Source organism: Scyliorhinus canicula, chromosome 20 (genome assembly GCF_902713615.1).
Source record: "Scyliorhinus canicula chromosome 20, sScyCan1.1, whole genome shotgun sequence".
Lineage (NCBI taxonomy): Eukaryota > Metazoa > Chordata > Chondrichthyes > Carcharhiniformes > Scyliorhinidae > Scyliorhinus > Scyliorhinus canicula.
This window is the reverse complement of record NC_052165.1, coordinates 39946352-39966425: the sequence shown is the minus strand read 5'-3', so window position 1 is coordinate 39966425 and position 20074 is coordinate 39946352. Positions and strand designations below refer to the sequence as shown.

The 20074-nt window shown below is 46.5% G+C and overlaps 1 protein-coding gene across 1 annotated transcript in view; it reads left to right on the top strand.

Annotated features, from left to right (window-relative positions):
- Positions 1–20074, top strand: part of btbd11b (BTB (POZ) domain containing 11b) — a 156424-nt gene that overhangs the window by 91183 nt on the left and 45167 nt on the right. Inside the window, exon 2 of the mRNA XM_038780626.1 lies at positions 1599–1739. Within this exon, the coding sequence (XP_038636554.1) occupies positions 1599–1739 (141 nt within the window). The remainder of the gene's footprint in view (positions 1–1598; positions 1740–20074) is intronic.

Genomic DNA, 20074 nt, shown 5'->3' with positions numbered 1-20074 from the left:
TCGTGGGATCAGACTTTGTAAATTCAACCTGAGAAAATCCTCAGAGAGCAAAATGCCAACAATTTTACAAAACAGGAATTTAATTATTAAATGAGCGATCATTATTACTTCCATCAACCACCCCATCCCCGAGTGGTGCCTGTTTGAACCTTAATGTGTAGGGCTACGGGGCCAGATAACAGAAAGGGATGAGACACACACTGGGTTTGTAAGCAGCAGGAGTTTATTAAACTGAGTGATGTAAAGTCACAAAGAACTGGAGATAATAACTAGATATCAGGATAGTCTGAAAGAATTTGTGAGTGACTGACAATTATCCAAACCATATTCTGGTTTGACATTTTTTGTCCAGTGAAAGTTGTTTGATGTTTCAAATCAGTGGCATTTTGTCGCTAACATAATAGCAATCCAGAGCAGTCCAGACCCCTCGCCTGCCCACAAACCTTAATCTGAAACCCCGCACTGAGGGCACATGACTTCAGTCCAAACCTCCTCTATTTGGTCCCAGGCCTCAACAATGGCCATTGTGTAGAGCAGCACCCTACTACTGGTTCTCTATTGTGTGATCTTTTAACCTATTTTACAATTCCACTTTTGTGAACTCTGCCTTTGTATCCTTGCCTTTGCTTTTATTTAAGTTTAAGACACCGGTTTTGGACCCATTTTTCTCCGGGGAGACAATGGTGTGGCAGTAATGTCACTGAACAAGTAATCCAGAGCCCTGCCTCTGATGGAATTTAAATTCCGCTAATAAATCTGGAATTGTAAAGCCAGCCTCCATAATGGTGACCATGAAATTATCATCGATTCTCGCAAAGGCAGTCTGGTGAAGGAGGTGCTTACCTGGTCTGGCCTGTATGTGACTCCGGACCCACAGCAATGTGGTTGACTTTAACTGCCCCGAAATGGCCGAACAAGCCACTCAGGGCAGTTAGGGCTGGGCAACAAATGCTGGCGTTGCCAGTGACGTCCACATCCTATTAAGAAAAATGGAAGAAAAACAAATGCCACCTTTTTTAATGATGGGGTAAAGGGGCTTGGATCTTACCCTGTTGAGTTGAATTGCTAATGAATATAAATCAACCAGTGTGTAGAGGCAGATTAATAGTCACTGGACTATTAATCCAGAGACCCAAGGGCAATACCTTGGGTTCGAATCCACCACGGCAGATGGTGAAAGTTGAATTCAATACAAATCTGGTATTGAAACCATTGTTGTAAAAACCCACGTGGTTCACTAATGTTTTACCCGGTTTGGCCGACATGTGACTCCAGATCCACAGTAATGTGGTTGACTCTTAACTGCCCTCTGAAATGGTCTAGCAAGCCACTCTGTTCATGGGCAATTGGGGGTGGGCTACAGATGTGAGCCTTGTCAGGGACACCCACATCCCAAACCTCCATGTGAATCTGTAAACACAGACAATGATTGGGAGATTGCTGTCTTATTGCGAAGTTGAATTTTTCTGAAGCCCATTCTTTCATCCAGGATATTAAAGCTTCCTTAAAGTGGTAATGTGACAGAAATGGTCTGTTTCTGATGACTGGGGGATGATGCCTTTCATTTCAGTCTTTTTCTCATTTTTGTTTTATTCCAGGAATCCTGAGTCTGCCTGAGAGCCTGAATCTGAACAGGGAGATGAGCAAGTCCTCAGGAAATCCAATGTACAGTCAGTCTGAGCTCCGAGCCATTGAACAGTCTTTACTAGTTACTCGTGTGGGGAGCATTGCTGAACTCAGTAAGGAAAGAATTTAATCATTCAAGCATTTCCACCGTTCCGCACCACTACAGCCCATTGCACAAGTGTGTAAACGATGCTTTAATCTCTGAGACTTTATTAATGCAAACATACCTTTCCTGCATTGAGACTCCATATTGCCGAATGCTTGTGGAATCTTTCTTGAGATTTCCGATTTTGAGTGGTATTTTTTACCAGCACAGGGATTACACTTTGCATTAGCAATGTCAGAAAATGCTGTAGTCATACTGCCCAGATGTTGAAGTCCTCTCAATATTTCTCCTGTTGACATGAAAGGGAAGGTTTTATGGCTGAATTGTCCTGAAATCATCTCCGAGACAACTGGATACCACACGGGGTGGCAGCATAGTGGTAATGTCACTGGGCTATTAATCCTGAGTTTCGTGGCCTGGAAACAGGGATTCAAATCCCTTTGCGTCAGCTGGGATTCAATTAATTAATCTGGTATAAAAAGCTAGACCCATTCGTAATCATTGTGAAGCATTGTCCAAATAACCTACCTGGTTCATTAAGGCTTTTTAGGGGAGGGAATCTGACCGGTCTGGCCCATATGTGACTCCAGTCCCAGAGCAATGTGGTTGACTCTTGATTGCCCTCTGGAATGCCCCAGCAATCCACTCAGTTGTAGACAGCTCGCCAGCACCTGCTCAAGGACAATTCGGGCGGGCAATCAATGCTGCCTAACCAGAAATGTTCACATCCCAAATTTAAAAAACACCAGAGGAGATAGGTTACTACATGTTAAGTTATCTTGTTTCATTGCCAAAATGCAATGACTGCAGGAATAAATCGGGTGATGTCAACTCGGCCATGATTTATTAATTGACTGACTTCAAATTCCTCCAGCTGTCGCTGGAACAGAATCGAGGGGCTGAGTGGCCTGCTGCTGCTCCTGCCTTTAAGAAGGAATCAGGTCGCTGAAGGTTGCAAACAATGCCCCAAATGATCTGGACTTGGGTAATGGAGGGTGGGGGGTTGACTTTGAAATTTTCAGAAGGCACAAGATTATGGAGCATAACTAAGTCTGGAGAGGATTGTGAAGAGACTGAGGAAATTATATCCAGGCGAGTAAGCCCGACAGTAAGATGTTGGATTGATTTTAATGGAGAAATGCAAAGTAATGCATTTTTGATGGCCGATTGAAGAGAAGGAAAAGGTGAAACTTTCAAAGTAGAGCAGCAGAAATATGCAAATGTTGCAAAGAGGAAACTAACTGATGTTTTTATGAAAAAAAAGTTTGGACGAGTCCGAGGCCACGTTATAAGATCCTGAGGGGTCTTGACAGGATGGAAGTGGAGAGGCTGAGTTCCCCTTGAGGGAGAATCTAGAGCTCAGGGTCACCGTTTTTAAAAATAAGGGGTCGCCCGTTCATAATGGAGATGAGATGAAGTTTTTTCACCTTTTGGAACTCTCTTCCTGAGAAGGTGGTAGAAGCAGAGATGTTTGAATATTTTAAAAGCAGCGATGGATAGATTCTTGGTAAACAAGGGGGTGATATGTTATTAAAGATAAATGGATGCAGATTCAAGGTTACTATAGATCAGTCATGATCTTCTTAAATAGCAGAGCAGGTTCGAGGGGCTGAATTGCCTACTATTTGTCCATCTATTTGTAAGAATCCAAGGTTTTATAAAGTGCACCCCGTTTCCCTGGGTTTCTGTGGCTATGACTCCTCTTTCATTCTCACTCCACAGTATAAATATTCCCCACATTCTCTGACTGTTAGCTTTGACAAAGAGTCATTGGACTCGAAACGTTAGCTCTTTACTCTCCCTACAGATGCTGCCAGACCTGCTGAGATTTTCCAGCATTTTCTCTTTCGTTTTATAAGGAGGACTGCAGTCTTGAAAATCAATGGGGTAATATTGTACAGGCTGTGCCTCAATTAGGGAAAGTCCAGTTTTGGGTGTCTTTAGGAAGATGTTTTTAATTATTTTATGGGATGTGGGTGTCACTGGCAAGGCCAACCTTTGTCCATCCCTAATTGCCCTTTAATGCAGTGTTCTTCAAACTTTTTTTCTGGGGACCCATTTTTACCAATCGGCCAACTTTCGGCAACCCACGCTGGCCGACCTTCATGACCCACCATTTTCTCTTACCTTGTTTGCTGCTGACAAAAATGGAGGAAATGGTTTTGGGTCCCTTTGGCCCTCGTACACGCTCATCCAATGGACCCTGTCGGATGAAGGTGAAGCCTTCCGGTGTCGGAAAGTATGGAGTCTCCATCTGTCCAAAGTTCTGCATTTTTCTCCTATAAAAGTTCATGAAATAAAACCCCCCCTGAACTTGCAAAAAAATAAAATGAACAAAATAAATGAAAAAGATAAAAATTAAATGAATAAAATAAATGCATAAAATGAATAACCCCCCCCCCCCCCCCCCCAAAGTTTAAAAACAAAAAGCTGCGACCATTTAAAGAAAAAGCGGCTGCACTGCACATGCGTGCCCGATCATCGGTGTGCATGATCTGGCACGCATGCGCAGTGCGGCCTCATTTTTTTTTCATGTTCGTGGCCATTTTGAAGGCCCCATGCAGCCGGTGTTATTAACAGCTGGCTGTTGCGCGCAGATTTGCGCGATTGGGAGCGCTGCGACGGACGGCTCCGCGACCCTCCCGACACCCGCCCGCGGGTCGCTTCCTGAGTTTGACGATGCCTGCTTTAACGGAGTGGCTTGCCACACCATTTCAGAGAGCGGGTAAGACCACAAGTTGGGAGGATAGCAGGGTCATTTGCGAACTTGAAGTGTGATCAATCCCTCCCATTTTGTGAGTGGTTTCAGGCTCAGGCAAGGGCTTCGTGCTCAAGGTCACGAGTTTTGTCCCAGTGACTGAGGGACAATGGCTACTTTCAGGCCGAGGATCCTTCAGAAAGAGGACTTGTGTTTCCTTCAAACACATGGGGGGGGGAAAAAGCAACTAGAAACCACCACGTACTATTCTCCTTTAGGCATATTGCTCTTTGAATATGTGAGGCTCTTATGAGCAACTGAGGAGGACAGCGCAACAACACAGCTTGGGAAGAAATGAGCACAGGACCTCTCCTGAGGCAGATCACTGCTACTTTAGGAAAGTTGTCAAGGCCACGGAGGACGTACAAGAGAGATTTAATGAGATCGCAGGGATGGGAGGGTTTCGCTATTCGGAACAGTTGGGATTCTTCTCATTAGAACAGAGAAGGTGGAGAGGAAATCTGAAAAGAGGTGTTGAAGATCTTGAAATGTTTTAATCAAGCAATTAGGAGAAATTGATTTCCACAAATGAAGAGTCCATGACTCGAGAGAATAAACAGGATCACTACCATGACATGGTCACTGCGAAGAGAGGGTGGAGAATTTTATTTACAAGAGGGCTGTTGGGATATGGAATTTGCAGCCAAAACAGGAATAGATGCAGAATCCTGAACAGCTATTACAAGGATATATTTTTTCTATTTAAAAAAAAAAGTATCCAATTATTTATTTTTTTACAATTAAGGGGCAATTTAGCGTGGTCAATCCACCTAGCTTGCACCTTTGGGTTGTGGGAGACTGACGCAGACACTGGGAAAATACGCAAACTCCGCACACACTGACTCAGGGCCCGGATCAAATCTGGGACCTGGGTGCTGTGAGGCAGCTGTGCTAACCACTGTGCCACCGTACTGCCCCTATTGCAAGGCTAGTTGATAAATATGTATGAACGATTATCTATAGCGATTGAGATGAGGGATATCTCTTTTTCTGAAAGAGATTCAAGCGGCTCAATGGCCTCTTTCTGTGCAGTTACATTCTAAGTAGGGAAAAGGTGCAGCTAATTTACATGCTGCAACAATCGGCAGTGAGCTATGTGATCAATTCACCTGATTTGGTAAAGTTTGAAGGAGGAACGTTGGGCAGGAACTTGCAATTATGCCACAGGGTGTTCTAACTTCCACTTGAATCCTGACAGTGGCCATGTTCAACATCCTGCCGCCCTCCTTCATTACTCATTCCCTGGGGCTGAAACACACAGCTCTCTAACCCAGGATTGCGAGCTGATCTGGTAGGACAGTGTAGATATATCTAAACATTACAGAATATAGCTTTCTTCCCATGTTCTTCACAGACGATCAATGAGGGTACCAATCTCACCCAGTGAGTTAACTTGAAGCACAGATAATACACCATTGTTCACTTCACAAGAATGTTTGTGAGTCTGAAACACACAGGCTCTTGCTGCCTCATTTGATATGCTCTTGGCTCTCCGTTTCCAAAATTGTTTGGAAAAAATAGATGCTGGTGACTAGAATGTGATTTGCACACTCTGCTCACAGCCATTGTTCTTGTTTCCTCGCTCCGTATATCCTCACAAACAAAAATGAACAGCTGGGAAACGATAGCAATGCTTCAATAACATTTTGGCTTCAATAACATTTTGGCAAACAAGGATCACTCTGTTGGGAGGAGAGTCAAACTCCTTGCTGAACCTTGGCAGATCTAACTTTGTACAAACCCAACTGGCCCTCCCTCCTTCAAAATAGATACAAAAGGTGAGCCAAGTCCATTAATACCCTGCTGAATCATCTCCCAGTGTTTGTTTATCTGTGTCTCCATCGCAATGTTTCATTAATCTCTCTTGCTGTTAGACAGTCCAGTGTCATTTAAGATTATTGAATTAAACGACTGAGGTCATTCTGTTGTGCAAGCCACTTTCTCCAGAATTGATGGGATGGGTCTGGTCTATCAACTGCCCTGTAGCTGTGGAATTGCACAATTAACTGGGTCGATTGACCAAACCCAATTGCTTGGCAGCTGAGAAGCTGCTTGAGCTTCATCTCGAAGTACTGAAACAGTCTGACGGTCATGCTGCTGCTGCCTGTGGTCTTCACCTCAGCCCTGGCTCCACACGCAGCTCTGACCCCCCCCCTCAACCACCTCTCCAACACAGCTCTGACTCCTCTCTTTCCCCCCCAACCTCTCCCACGCAGCTGTCTCCCCCCACCACCACCTCTCCCACACAGCTCTGTCTCCTCTCTTCCCCCCCCCCCCAACCTCTCCCACGCAGCTGTCTCCCCTCCCCACCACCTCTCCCACACAGCTCTGTCTCACCCCCCCCCCAAAACCACCACCTCTCCCACACAGCTGTCTCCCCTCCCCCCAAACCACCACCTCTCCCACACAGCTCTGTCTCTCCCCCCCCCCCCCCCCCCCCCCCCCCCACCCACAAAACCACCACCTCTGCCACACAGCTCTGCTTCCCCCTGTTGTGTTCTGCTGCTTCGGATAACACAGGCTGCTACTTGATGCAGTCTTAACTAAAGGATGCTCCAGATGCTGGAATGAGTTCAACGTGTTTATTGAACTGTTAACACAGTTCTCAAATGAGTTTGACTCGCTGCTAATCTAACTGTAGTAACTCAGTCTAACTGTACCAGCTTGCTCGAAGCCACATGCTGGGTTGTGATGCTGCTGATCAACCCTGTCTAACTCTCTAGATGTCTGTCTGTGGAAAGAGGCAGGGTGTGAGTGCCTCATCCCTTTTATAGTGTTTATGTCATGCCCCCCTGTGGTGATGCCACCTGAATGTCCTGACTGCCCATTGGTTCTGTCCTATTCTGAGTGTTCGTTGGTTGCATGTTTGCATATCATGACATCTCCCCTTTTATTTTTTAGATGTATATACATGTGAATGTGTCTGTCTAATGTGACTGACTGAGGAATACACAACAGAGCAAACAAAACAAATGCTCATATGTCCAGTCTCTGGGGCTTGCGTCTGATCCTCGTCGACCACCGGAGAGGGGGTGGCGGGGATGATGGTGTCTTGATAGTTGAGTCAGAGGCACGACTGGTGGCCTTGTGGTTCAAGGTGTCTGGAGGTGGCAATTTGACATGTGGAAATGGAGGGGAAAGTGGTTGTGGGCAAACAACTTTTCGAGGTGCCCTTCGATTCCTTCGCACAATGGAGCCATCAGCCATACGTATGACATAGGATCTGGGTGCGGCCTGTCGAACAATACAGCCGGAGTGGACCACCCACCATCCGGTATCTTGATCCAGACCATGTCTTCTGGGGATAGCATGTCCAGGTCGGTGGCATGTGCGTTATAGCCCTGCTTCTGGCTGTCGCGAAGCTGCTGCATGTTCTGTAGCACCGGGAAGTGATCAAGGTTGGGCAGGTGTATGGCTGGAAGCGTCGTCCGCAGGTCCCTGTTCATCAACAGCTGAGTTGGCGAAATGCCAGTGGACAAGGGAGTCGCCCGGTACGCAAGTAGTGCAAGGTGTACGTTGGAGGCAGAGTCCGAGGCCTTGCGGGTGAGCTGCTTAACGATGTGCACCCCTTTTTCGACTTGCCATTGGACTGCGGATAGTGCGGACTGGAGGTGACATGCCTGAAATTGTAGCTCTTGGCAAAGGTGGACCATTCTCGACTGTGGTAGCGCGGGGCCATTGTCGCTCATGACGGTGTTCGGGATGCCATGCCGTGAGAACCTCTTTACACGCTTTGATGACGGTCTGTGAGGTGAGGTCTGACAGCTTCACCTCAGGATAGTTTGAAAAGTAATCGATGATTGAGATATAGTCGCGACCATTCGTGTGGAATAGGTCAATGCCAACCTTGGACCACGGAGAGGTCTCTAGGTCATGTGGTTAGAGCGTCTCCTTGCTCTGCACTGGTTGGAACCTCTGACAGGTTTCGCAGTTCAGGACTATGTCCGTGATGTCCTGGTTGATGCCGGGCCAGTAGACAGCTTGCCGGGCCATGTGTCTGCACTTTTCTACGCCCAGGTGTCCCTCATGAATCTGCCGCAGCACCATGGTCTGGAGACGGAGCGGGATGACTATCCTGTCCAGCTTGAGCATGGTGCCATCGATCAGCGTCAGGTCGTCCTTGACATTGTAGAATTGAGGGCATTGCCCTTTCTGCCAGCCATTGCTGAGGTTGTAGATGACTCGCTGGAACAGGGGGCCTTTGGCCATCTCTTCTTGGATGAGAACGATCATCTCATCTGTTGCCTGGAGAATGCTTGCACACAGTTGTACCTACAATTCAATGTACTGGATGATCTCCAGTGGTTCACTGGGTGAGTTGACGGAGCGGGACAATGCTTCAGCGATGATGAGCTCCTTGCCAGGTGTGTACACCAAATTGAAATCATACCTCTGGAGTTTGAGCAGAATTCTCTGCAAACGAGGCGTCCTGTCGTTCAGGTCCTTTTGGATGATGTGGACCAGAACCCTACGATCCGTCTCGACAGTAAATGTTGGCAAGCCATTGACATAATCATGAAATTTGAGGATGCTGGTGAGAAGACATAAACACTCCTCCTCAATCTGCGCCTATCTGGTCTCAATGGGTGTCAATGCCCGAGATACGTATGCAACTGGTACCCAGGATGACGTGTCGTCTCTTTGAAGCAACACTGCCCCAATGCCATCCTAGCTTGAATCTGTGGATATCTTGGTCTCTTGGTCTGGGTCAGAGAATGCAAGGACAGGTGCAGTGGTGGGCTTGGCTTTCAGCTCCAGCCACTCTGTTTGGTGCTCCGCCTTCCACTCAAAGGCAGTTGATTTTTTTCACCAGTTTGCGTAGGGCTCTCTTGCACGGCCGATGCTTTCCCAATGCAGCGGGAGATGACTGAGTCAATGTATGGGAGACGGTTTCACGTGATGGACTGGCTGGTGTTCACAGCTCTCTGTAATTTCTTACAGTCTTGGGCTGAGCAGTTTCTATACCAAACTATGATGTGGCCTGATGGGTTGCTTTCTATGGTGCATCTGTAAAAACAAAACTGGTAATTATACATCTAACAAAAGCATTGCATAGCTGTAGCAAAGCTTCCTATCCTTTGCATCCTCGGGTTATGAAGGCGGCCTTTTCATTATTTTGTACCTGTCTGCTATCTTTGTGATCTGTAGTTAATGAATCCTTACATCTCTTGGGACTTCCACTGTTTCTTGCTTTCCACCATTTAAATGTCCTTTTTTGATCCAAAATATTGAATTCTGGATATCCAGTTGGTGAAGGACAGTATTGGAGTCGGTCTTTACTCGGTCTTAATTTTTATTTATGGAGTGAAACACTACAAGCACATACCTCCTAACCCAACCATAAACCAGTTACAATCATTGTTTCTATATGCTCCAGTAAAACCACAATCTACCTGCATCCAATTAAACTAACTGATATACAATTAATGCCAAATTGGTGATCACACACTTGCATGCGTTGAAATTCGCTTGTCCCGGTTTCGCCCATTCAATCTGTCAATGTCTCTGGAATTTTACACTCCCAACTGTTGCTCCTTCCATGTTGTGATTGGTAAGCTTTGATATAGGACGTTTTTAGATTTGGGTTGATTGTCACGTGTACCAAGGTACAGTGAAAAGTATATGGAGTGTAGTACTCAGTAGAGAAGATGTGTGGCGCGATTAGTTCAATCCATAAGGGGGTCATTCAGGGCCGGGATTCTCCCCTACCCGGCGGGGGGGGTCCCGGTGTGTTGGAGTGGCATGGACCACTCCGGCGTCGGGCTGCCCCAAAGGTGTGGAAGTCTCCGCACATTTAGGGGCCAAGCCCTCACATTAAGGGGCTAGGCCCATGCCGGAGTGGTTCCTGCTCCCCGGAGTGGCCTTTGGCGCCACGCCAGCCGGGGCCAAAAGGACTTCGCCGGCTGGCGTAAGTCCGCGCATGTGCTGGAGCGTCAGCGTCTGCTGACATCATTCCGGCGCATGTGCAGGGGAGGGAGTATCTTCCCCCTCTGCCATGGTGAAGACCATGGTGAAGGCGGAAGAAAAAGAGTGCCCCCACGGCACAGGCCCGCCCGCCGATTGGTGGGCCCAGATTGCGGGCCAGGCCACCGTGGGGGCACACCCCCCCCCCCCCCCCCCAGGGTCGGATCGCCCCGCGCCCCCCAGGACCCTGGTGCCCACCCGCACCGCCAATCCCGCCAATCAGGTAGGTGTTTTGATTCCCGCCAGCGAGAGAGGCTTGACAGCGGCGTGACTTCGGCCCATCGCGGCTGGAGAATCGCCGCGGGGAGCCCGACGACCGGTGCGGCGTGATTCCCGCCCCCGCCAAGTCTCTGGTGGCGGAGAATTCTAGACAGCGTGGGATTGACGACGGCCCCGAGCGATTCTCTGACCCGGCCGGGGGGTCGGAGAATCTCGCCCCAGGAGTCTGGTAACATCGGGGAAGAAGCTGTTTTTGAATCTGTTAGTGCGTGTTCTCAGACTTTTGTATCCCCTGCGCAATGCTTACATGAGTTCACCTCTCATTCTTCAAACTCTAGAGAGTATTGGTCCAGTCACCTCAGTCTCTCCTCATAGGACAATATCATCATTCCAGGAATTGGCCTGGTAAACATCTGCCGCACTCTCTCTATGGAACATATGGGCGAAATTCTCCGTTCCAGCGGCTACGCGCCGGCGCCAACGGAGAATCCGCGGGTGGTTCACAACAGGAAAATAGGCGCAAACTGTTCACCGATCCTGATACCGGTAAGGGGCTAGCATCACCCGCGGATCGCGCGGAAAACGGCCGGAGAATGGCCGGCTCCCGGGCATGCGCAGTGCTGATGGTCTGCGCCGGTCGCGCCGATAAACATGGCACAGGCCGTGCTCGAACCCTAAACCGCCCACCCTGACCCCACAGAAGCCCCCTGGCCAGCGACACTGATCACGGGCGAGTGTGCGGCACTGGACACTGTCTGCAGCCGGCACACTGGGTTCCCGACCGCTGAGACCACACGTGGCCCACACCATTGGGAATTCGACCCATCGTGGGCAGAGCATCGCGGGTGGGCCGGCCAATGACGCACAAACAGCGCTGTGACTGCGCGCAACGCACCGCCCGATGATGGCGGTTTGCAGGGGGCGGAGCAGCGCAAACCGGCTGGAGTCCATTCTCCTCCCGATTTCGTCGCAGGGCTACGGAGAATCCCGCCCTATATCTTTCCTTCAATTGGGGAATCGAGAATGTACACAATATTCCAGGTGTGGTTTCACCGAGGTTTTATATAATTGGAGTAAGATTAGGGCAAAGATGAGGAAAGGCCACTCTCACCAAGATATTCACCTCCTGATTTTCAAACTCCTCCACTTCTCACAGCCATATCTAATATCTAACACACATCTTTCACTTCCACTAACTACAGGAATCAGGGTCTTGGTTTGATATTTGGATTTCTTTCAGCAGAATGTTTTCAGATCAATGCATTCTGAGGAGCTAAATGACAAATTAATTTTAACATGGATAAATGTGAGGTGATGGTAGGAAAAGTGGAAACACCACCTACATATTAGAAAATAGGAACTGAATAGGGTAAAAGATCAAAATGATCGAGGGATGCAGGTAAAGTCAGCAAGCAATTAAACCACTGAGAATTGCTTTTTTATGTGGGTGTCGTTGGCTGGGCCAGCATTTGTTCCCCATCCCTAACTGCCCTTGAACTGAATGCTTTGCTCGGCCATTTCAGAGGGCAGTTAAGAATCAACATTGCTCACTGTCCTTGTGGAGTTTGCACATTCTCCCCGTGTCTGCGTGGGTCTCACCCCCACAACCCAAATCTGTGCAGGGTAGGTGGATTGGCCACGCTAAATGGCCCCTTAATTGGTTAAAAGATAATAGTTTGATACTCTAAATTTAAAAAAAAAAATCAACATTGCTGTGACTTTGGAGTCACATGTCGGCCAGACTGGGTAAGGGTGGCAGATTTCCATCCCTAAAGGACATTAGTGAACCAGATGGTTCAATCGATGATAGTTGTCATTGTCACCATTATGGAGAATGGCTTTATGTTCCAGATTTTACTGATTTAAGTTTAAATTCCACTAACTGCCCTGCTGGGTTTTGCACTCATGTCCCCAGATCATGAGCCTGGGCCTCTGGATTACTAGTCCAGGACATTACCACTACACCGCCATCTCGTGGATTAGAATTGAAAAGTAACAGCTTGTATAAAACCTGGTTAGGCTGCATTAACAGTACTGGGCACAGTTCTGTTCTCCATACCATAAAAAAAGTACATGGCAGCACAGGTGATTTCCAAAAATGGCAGCAGAACTGTGAGGTTACAGCTTTGGGGAAGATTGAACAGGCCGGGGCTTTTTCCCTTTGGAAAATGGAAGATTTATAGATGTCCTGGCCGCAATCTTTAAAATTATGAATGCATTAGACTCTGTAGTTGTGAGAGAATGTTTCCATTGGTGGGAGAACCTCAAACTAGAGGTCATGTATACAAGATAGTTACTAATAAATGCATTCAATAAGGAAATTTGGGAGACATTTCTTTCCCCAGAGAGTGATTGGAATGTGGAGCTTGCTACTGCAGTAAATGATCGCGACAAGTGGCTTAGATGTTATCAGAAGGAAATGAGAAGAGTACATGAGAGAAAAAGGGATAGAAAGATACTGAAAGGCTGAGATGAGGAAGATGGAATGACACACAATGATGGTGTGAATATAATCGCCATCATAGTCTATAATAAAAACACACCGTGCTGGAAATACTCAGCAGTTCTGGCAACATGTGTGGAGGGAGAAACCGAGTTAACATTTCCAATCAAATAGGACTCTTATTCACAACACCAGTAGGAAAGCGGATAGCAAAGAGGGTGGACAAGGTAAAGGAGGACATTGGAAAACTTTTCAGAGAGGGGAGGAGAACTTCAAGATGGGCATTGAGTTCTGAAGAAGAATCATTTATGAATGCATTAGACTCTGTAGTTCTGAAGCGTCAACTCAGTTCCTCTCAGGGTGGCACGGTGCTGCAGTGGTTAGCACTGCTGCCTCACAATGCCGAGGACCCGGGTTTGATCCCCACATTCTCCCCGTATCTGCGTGGGTCGCTGCACATTCTCCCCATTTGTGCATGGGTCTCACCCCCACAACCCAGAGATGTGCAGGGTAGGTGGATTGGCCACACTAAATTTCTCCTTACCTGGAAAAAATGAATTGGGTTATCTAAATTTTAAAAAAACACACAAAAAAAACCAACTCTGTTCCCCTCTACAGTTGCTAACCGACCTGAGTTTTTCCAGCACTTTGTTTTTATTTCAGATTTCCAGCATCTGCGTTATTTTGCTTTTATTACCGGCACAGGATAGTTGTTTGGAATGGTCTGTTTCTATGCTGTGACTTCTATGTAATTTGGTGGCTTGGCCAACCATCAATGAGTTACATGTATCATGGTTACTGGATTAGTAATGCAGAAAACAGGTCTGATGATCTAGAAAACACGTTCAATCCCACCAGGATGATTTGAGAATTCGAATTCAATTTTAAGAATTTGGAAATAAAAAAGTTGGTCTCAGTAAAAGTGACCACGAAGCAGTCGCATTATTGTAAAAAATCAAACTTGCTTCACAAATGTCCGTTAGGAAAGGAAACTGTCATCCTTACATGGCATGGACTATATGTGACTCCAGTCTCTTAGAAATGGGCTGATTCTTAACTGACCTCTGAATTGATGCGACAAAGCCATTCAGCTGCATTCGCGGTTTGGGACAAAGGTGGTTCACCCTCACTACCACCACCTCGGGGCAACTAGGGATGGGCAACGTCAGTGAAACTCTTATCCCAGGAATGGATTAAACTCTCAAGTCATCACTATGTGATTTGTGTGTTTGGTGTCTGACTCTCAAGCCACACTATGTATTTGATGGTGTGATAAATGCCTTTAATTGTTGGTTTGTATTATCGACGAACATATGTGAGAACTTAAATTGTCGGTTGCCAGATTGTGCATGTGTTTTAGGGATTGAAACATCTGAAAACCATTTGGAAGCAGGCCAGGATTCTGGGCAGATTATTCTGAAAATAGACACTGAGGAAAAGAGGAGATGATGGATGCTCTGGTCCTTGGTGAGAAACCAGTTAACCCATGAAACCACAGTCCACACCTCAAGATCTCACTTGGGGCAGAGTCCTATGCATGCATCACTTTGTCAATCATTGTATCATAGATTTTTGCAATATAGCAGGAGGCCTTTTGTTCTGTCTCTCTAAACGCTAACTCCTTATTCCGGTTCCTCTGTCCTTTCCCACGATATTCTAATGTATTATTTTTCTGCATATCCATTTAATATTGCGGATAAGAGACATGTTGCTGAAACTTCTCACCTTGCACTCATCAGGACACCCAAGAAGACCAAATTGCAAACAATCTCCACAATTGTAGTATAAATCGTTGTTTGTTAAAAAATTTCAGCAACATGTCTCTCTTTTCAGCAATATCCAAGCTCTTTACTACCAAGTAATTGTTTATATATCAATTTGCCTTTATAAACGATCATGGATTCTGCTTCCCACATTATTTCTGGTCAGATATCCCTCCTCTCCTTGTTATTTTGAGATTGGAGTTAAATTTACATCCTCAAGTTTTTTTTTCCTTTTTATCTTTGTGGAACTTACCCCTCTACTGGATCTCCTCATGCCCTCTTCTGTTCCAGGAGTGGAGGAACATATTCTGAGTGGGGGGAGAGGTCCTATGAGTGGGAGCAGGCTCACCGCGGAAGTGGGATGTTCTGGGAATGGGAAGGGCTCTTCTTGGATATAGAGGGTTCCGAGTGTCGGAGTGGGTCGTTCATTTGACACCCAAGAGAGAGACTGGTTGACAAACCAATGGAGTTCACCATGTTAATCCTGACCGACCGCGATAAAGCTTCCCAATCACTCCAGAACAGCAGACTCAATCCCAAGCATTTCTCTTTGGAATCTCCTCATTTTCATGGTGACGCTGTCAGCGTGTGCTTGCTTGGTTTAGTAATTGGTTGACTGGAGTGCAGTAACCCAGTGGCTGTGAAATTTTATCTGTAACTCAGAGGTCAGGAGTTCAAATGCCACAGGCAAAATTATGCAACCGAATTCAATGAATCTGTTAAATTGCGGGCAAGTGTCAGGAAATGGCCAAAAAACTGCTGGAATGTTGGAGGGAAAATTCAACAGATTCATGAAATTCCTGTAGAAACAGAATGAGGCCATTCAGCTCCTCCAGTCTGTTCTGTTATTCAGTGAGATCATGGCTGATCTGTATCTGAACTCTCTACCTGCCGTGGCTCCACATTCTTTCATACACTTACCCAACACAAACCTCTCAGATTTACAATAGTTACTTGAGCAAGTAGTCACTGCTTTTTATCGGCGAGAGTTCAACACTTCTTCCATCCTTTGTGTGAAGAAGTATTTCCGAACTTTACTCCTGGGTGGCTGGTTTGAAATCCTTCGATCTCTTTTCCCTTCTGTGCAAAAATAGCCAGCAGCATGCTTCAAAGCGTTTGACTAAGGGGCAATGGTTGCTGGGGTGGGGTGAGCCGAGCGCAGTGAATGGTGAGTGTGGTGTGTTTCCGCCCTGAGTGTTTATTACAACACATTTTGTAATCCAGCACTACGGGTGTTACTCGTTCCAATGGGGCTCAGGACTCTAGGAGACTGGATTCACGTGAGACCATTTGAGTGATTCCTTCCTGACTGAACCTCCCAACCACAGATTTGAAATAACTGCCGCCCAGCTAATCAAATCCCAGTTTCATAAAAATTACAGTTTAAGGTAATCAAATCTCTGCAAACTAAAGGAATATACACCTCTTTTGAATTACCCCAGAGCTCCGGTTCTCTACAGCAACACCTCAGCCAATCGGGCACCTTGCCAACCAATCAGGCACCCTTTCAACCTGTGGTATAAATTGTTGTGACTGTTTGAAATTTGGTATTCTTGTGTTTGTCCTGATGAGTGCAAGATGAAAAACTTCAGCAACATGTCTGTCTTTTCAGCAATATTTAATCATAGTTGTTATTTAATAGCATTACTAATCAAACAAGCTCATCATTGGTAAGAGAAAGTATTAAGAAGCAAAAATAAGGAACAGTAAGAATATTATTCTGTTTAAGATGATTTATTGACTGTTATTGTACCCCTGCTGACTGTGAATGGGCCAGGAGTTTCCAGTTAATGGACTGTGATATTCTGTTGGTGCCTTTTTGAACCGGGAGACTGAGTAACAGTATTCTATTCACACTGAATAGGTAGCACTGATAACACGGCAGGATTTTCCCCCTGGATTTCAGGATCCCACTCTCATGGTTAAATGGCGATCATAAACCACACTGTGAGGAATTGGAGTCTGATTTTCCCTGAAGCGGCCATGTTATCATTCGCTGAAAGTAAGCGTGAAGGTACAGCAGGCAGTAAAGAAGGCAAATGGTATGTTGGCCTTCATAGCGAGAGGATTTGAGTATAGGAATAGGGATGTTTTACAGCACTTGTATAAGATTTTGGGACGGCCACACCTGGAGTATTGTGTGCAGTTTTGGTGTCCTTATCTGAGGAAGGATGCTTTTGCTACGGAGGGAGTGTAGCGAAGGTTTACCAGGCTGATTCCTGGGATGGCAGGACTGTCATATGAGGAGAGACTAACTCAGTTAGGATTATATGAATTGGAGTTTACAAGAGAGAGGGGATCTTATAAAAACTATAAAATTCTATCAGGATTAGACAAGGTAGATTCAGAAAGAATGTTCCCGATGGTGAGGAAGTCCAGATCTAGGGATCTTAGTTTGAGGATAAAGGGTAAACCTTTTAGGACTGAGGTGAGGAGAAATTTCTTCACCCAAAGAGTGGTATATCTGTGGAATTGCTACCACAAAAGTAGTTGAGGCCAAAATGTGTAATTTTAAGAAGGAATTCGATATAGCTCTTGGGGCTAGGATATGGGGGGGTGGTGGCAAGGTGGGATCAGGGTATTAAACTTGGTGATCAGTCCTTCACTACTCCCTGTACACATATGACTGTGTGGCTAGATTTAACTCCAACTCAATCTATAAGTTTGCGGATGATACGACTGTGGTGGGCTGTATCTTAAACAACGACGAATCAGACTACAGGAGGGAGATAAATCACTTGGTTGCATGGTGTGCCGAAAACAACCTCTGTCTACATGTCAAGAAGACCAAGGAACTGATCATTGACTTCAGGAAGCATAGCTCGACAACCCCCCCCCCCCCCCCCCCCCCCCACCCGGTCTGCATCAATGGCTCAGAAGTGGAGAATCTGGTTCCTGGGGGTCACCATCACCAACAGTCTGTCCTGGTCCACTCACATTGATGGAACAGTCAAGAAAGCCCAACAATGTCTCTACTTCCAATGGAAGCTAAAGAAATTTGGCATGTCTGCATCGACTCTCTCAAACTTCTACAGATGTGCCATAGAGAGCACCCTACCCAGCTGCATCACAGCTTGGTATGGCAACTGCTCGACCCAAGATCGCAAGAAACTGCAGACTGTGGTGAACTCAGCCCAATGTATCACACAAGCTTGCCACCCCCACATTGATTCTGTATATACCTCTCGCTGCTTCAGGAAGGCAGACAGCATTCTCAGAGAGCCCTCCCACCCAGGCATTGCCTTCTTCCCGACCCTTCCATCAGGCAGAAGATACAGAGGTCTGAAGACCCGCCCATCCAGATGTAGGAATAGCTTTTTCCCCACAGCTACAACACTCCTCAATGGCTCCCCCCTCGGACTGACCTTTTCTCTGTAAGAACACAATTCACGACGCCCTATGCTGCTCTTGCCCATATATTTGCTTTGCTTGGCCCCTTGTCCTGCACTGTAACCAATCACTGTTTGCCGATGTACCATTTGTCAGTGTTCTCTGTTGATTATTCTTTTTGTCTACTATGTACGTACTGTGTACGTTCCCTCGGCCGCAGAAAAATACTTTTCACTGTACTTTGGCACATGTGATAAATCAAATCATAATGAATGGTGGAGCCGGCTCGGAGGGCTGTCCAGCCTCCTCCTCCTATTTTCTATGTTTCTATGAATGGTTAGAGTACAGGCTTGCTATTAAGGATGACAGCTGGGTTCTTGTAGTTGGAGGGTCAATAGGAAGTCCTCCAGCGCAGAAGAAACAGTCAGCTGCCTTTTCTGATAAGAGAGGCAGAGGGGCCACCCCAAGTTGGAGGCTCCAACCTATCTCTCCAACCTTCTTAAACTTGAAATTAAAAAATAGCCTCAACAGGCAAGTATTATTGTTGGAGGTGGGTGGGGAGGCCTTGAGGAACCCTTCCACTGCAGTTGAAGCCAGGCTGCCACAGTTTGGTGGTGGGGGGTGGGGGCTGGGCAGCAAGAGGGCGGCCTCTAGTCCTACCTGGACCACTGACTGTCCCTGATCTATCACTCGGGAGGGGGGTCAGCCCCAGCCTGCTGACCTATTCCCCAATGCCTCAAAGCTAGTTGGAAATCTCGAGTCAGCCTCCAACGGTAGGCCTTCAACATAGTGATTTGGCTGCAGGCAACTTGTGGGTGGGTAGCCCTGCTGCTCTTGTTCGGTCATCTCTCTCTTCCCCCCCCCCCACCCATTTTGTTTCTGGGAAAATGGCCCAAACTGATTGTAGGGGGAGGCTAGCAAAATGGAGGCAATTTATGCATCCACCAACTTCTGTATTTGCTGCCATCAGGGCCTAAACGTTCAGCCCATGGGGAGGAGTTCCTGACCACTTTGTCTCCAGGGCCCAGCCAGGAGGCATGGACACCAACATGGGCAGCGTCTTTACCAGCTGAGCTAGTTGGAACTTTAACAGACTGCAATATATCTTCCAGTGCATTAAGGTTAGAGTGGCAATATTGCTGGTTAACTGAGCAAAGATATGTTCCAACTCTGCACAACATCAGGTTCCCAAATACTTTCATTTCCTAATCAAAGAAACATTTTAAAACTGAGAGATTTGGACTGAAGTAAATTTTTCTGTTGTGTTCCAAATTTAAGCAGATGGGGTCATACTTACAAACTCGTGACAGCGAAAAACAAGTAGGAAATTAAGGAGGAACTTTTCATACAAAACGGGTGGTGTGTGTGTGGAACAGAACACGGGTTTAAAAAAAGTGGAACCAGGAACATTTAACGGGGAGCTGGGACCAGACAAGGGAGTCAGGCTTATTACAAACACAGCATGGGAATATTGTGAATAGGAGGGCTTGACAAGCTGAAAGGAACTGGAAAGGAGGGTTAGATGGGCTGAAGGGAATCTACAGTTTTGATGAATGTGAGACTATCTCATTGAAACCTACAAAATACTTGGAGATAGACGGGGTAGATGCAGTTTCCCTTGGTTGGGGAGTCTGTGCCCTTGGTTCTGATTTCAAATTAAGGGGAAGCCATTTAGGACTGAGATGAGGAGAAATGTATTTACTCGGAGGATTGTGAATCTTTGGAATTCTCTACCCCAGAGAGCTGTGGAAACTCAGCCATTGAGTATGTTTGAAGCAGAGATTGATAGATTTCTAAATACCAATTGCATAAAGACGTGTGGAGAAAAAGGCATTGAAGTGGATGATCAGTAATGATCGTATTGA